At 42.2% G+C, this 2500-nt stretch overlaps 1 protein-coding gene across 1 annotated transcript in view; it reads left to right on the forward strand.

Moving 5' to 3' along the window:
* The window catches only part of LOC134197134 (F-box and leucine-rich repeat protein 13-like), a 16961-nt gene that overhangs the window by 6935 nt on the left and 7526 nt on the right, over positions 1–2500 (forward strand). Inside the window, exon 12 of the mRNA XM_062666400.1 lies at positions 1–100. This exon is cut by the window's left edge and continues 30 nt beyond it. Coding sequence (XP_062522384.1) covers positions 1–100 — 100 coding nt within the window. The remainder of the gene's footprint in view (positions 101–2500) is intronic.

Here is a 2500-nt window from a genome sequence, read left to right on the forward strand (position 1 = left end):
GGCATATTGCACTTCGTTTACGAGTCGGGGGTTGCATTACTTGACGACCGGGAAGGGATGTCAGAAACTCATCTATTTGGATGTGTCGGGTTGTGAGCAGGTATGTGCAGCAATGATGGTTGTTATAGGCGCTCGCGCGTGCACGCGCGTGTGTGTGTGTCTGTCTGTCTGTCTATCGGTCTGTCTGTGTCTTTCTGTGTGTGTGTGTGTGTGTGTGTGTGTGTGTGTGTGTCTGTCTGTCTGTCTGTCTGTCTGTCTGTCTGTCTGTCTGTCAAAAACATCTATTGGTAAACATCAACGCCATTACAGTCAACGCTAAATCACTATCTATGAGTCCAAGAAAAATGACCCTTAGGGTCATGAAATGAAAGCTTAACGTACACTCTGGTAACTGTAAAAACCAGCTACGGAGTCATTTCTACACACTATTCTGTCAATCTTCTTCGCCAAAACCATACTGTTACACCGCTGTAAAGTAATGGACATTAATCGTCTCCAATAAGTTTTGAACTCACTGGAGTTCACCTTGCCGTCATCATCTCGTGATCGCAGAGAGATTTGATGGAGAAACTTTTCTCCTGCATTTCCCCAGCGGCCATAATGCTCAAACACCAGTGGAATTAGGCATGGAGAACCCCCACTAGTGTGAGTCTCTCTGCTGTACTTCTCTCTCTTCTTTCCCTCCCTTTTTGAAGCAGCAGATCCATCAGTTGTAGCTGCGACTGAAATTATGTCGGTGCTCCATGGGTGGGCTAAGGAAATGTCGAGCTCAACGTTAAAGTCGGTTGCATTATAAACAGCAATATCGGGTCTGGACTGAGAGCTGCTGTAACAGTCTCTTGGCTCAACGGTATGGGGAAGAGACACGCGTTTCAAACACTCGGACCAAGCCTGTCTGTCTGTCTGTCTTTTCTGTCTGTCTGACAGAGCTCACGGAGGCAATGAAACAACTTAAACCATGTAAAGCTCCAGGAACAGATGGTCTTCCTGTAGAGTTCTATAAACGCTTTTGGAATGTTTTGGGTGATGATTTCTTAGATGTCATCAACGAAGTGTACTTGAAAGGACAACTTTCATACACACAATCAATGGGACACATCAAATTGATATACAGAAGGGTCAGAGAAATCATTTACAAAACTGGAGACAATTACACTGCTTAATACAGATTATAAAATCTTGTCAAAGTTGTTGGCAAACAGACTAAAGAGAGCAATGGGACTAGTGATCGACGAGATGCAGACATGCTCCATTCCACAGAGAAGCATTCACACAAACTGCATGGTGACACGAGATGTCATCACATACTGTAAACAGAACAATATTTCTCTCGGAATAGTCTCACTAGACCAAGAGAAGGCGTTTGATAGAGTGGATCACGGATATTTACAAACTATACTCGAAGCCTTTCATTTTGGTCCCAATTTCCGTCATTGGATAAAAACTTTGTACAATGAAATAGGGAGCCACATTCAAGTGAATGGATGGCAAACACAAAGAATATCTCAGACGAGGGGTATGCGCCAAGGGTGTCCTCTTTTCCCGATATTGTATGTATTATGTTTAGAACCATTATTGCAAGCAATACAACAGAACAAAAGAATCAAGGGAGCTCCCATGCCTGAACTGCATAGCAAATCTTTCCAATTTTTCAAAGTGTCAGCATACACAGACGACGTGACTGTCTTCATTACCACAAATGACAGTTTTACAGCACTAAATGAAGAGTTAGAGAAATTTGAAGTAGCCAGTGGTTCAAAACTCAATCGGAATAAAACAAACGGGTTGTGGATTTCAGGATGGAAAAGCAGACAAGATTCACCACTCGACATCAAATGGACAACAAAATCAATAAAGATACTTGGCATAGAGTTTATGGAGAGCTATGCTCCAATGGTTCACGCAAACTGGAATTTACAGCTTGACAAAGTACGAGCTACCTTGAGTAGGTTCTCACAAAGACAACTGTCATACCATGGTAGAGCAGTAGTGGTAAAACAATTTGCATTAGCCAAAGTGTGGTATCTCGCCAGAATATTGACAATGTCGAAAGTCATCCAAAAGGATTTAGAGAAAATGATCTGGAAATATTTGTGGAGAAATTCAGCACCCCTGGTCAAGCGATCAGTCTGTGTCAGTGCGATTGACTCAGGAGGATTGTCCTTTCCTCATATTGAGGCAAAAGTGACAGCTATTTGATGTAGTTGGTTAAAAAAGATACTAGATCCACAGAGTTCATCAATGATAAAACCTTATGCGATACATTGGTTATCAAAGCTTTCTGGAATATACAAAATGGAGTTAAATGTTTTTGGTATGCCAGACTATGAACCACCTGCCAGAGCTCTAACGCAACTATCAGCATTTTACAGACAAATATACAATGACTGGCGAATAGCTGAAGGAGGAAGGAACTTTCAACAGCCAAAGACGTACAAAGAACATCTGAACGAACCACTGTGGGGAAATCCCATGCTGTCCACAAAGAAAAGGTCAGGAA

This window comes from Corticium candelabrum, chromosome 22 (genome assembly GCF_963422355.1).
Source record: "Corticium candelabrum chromosome 22, ooCorCand1.1, whole genome shotgun sequence".
Lineage (NCBI taxonomy): Eukaryota > Metazoa > Porifera > Homoscleromorpha > Homosclerophorida > Plakinidae > Corticium > Corticium candelabrum.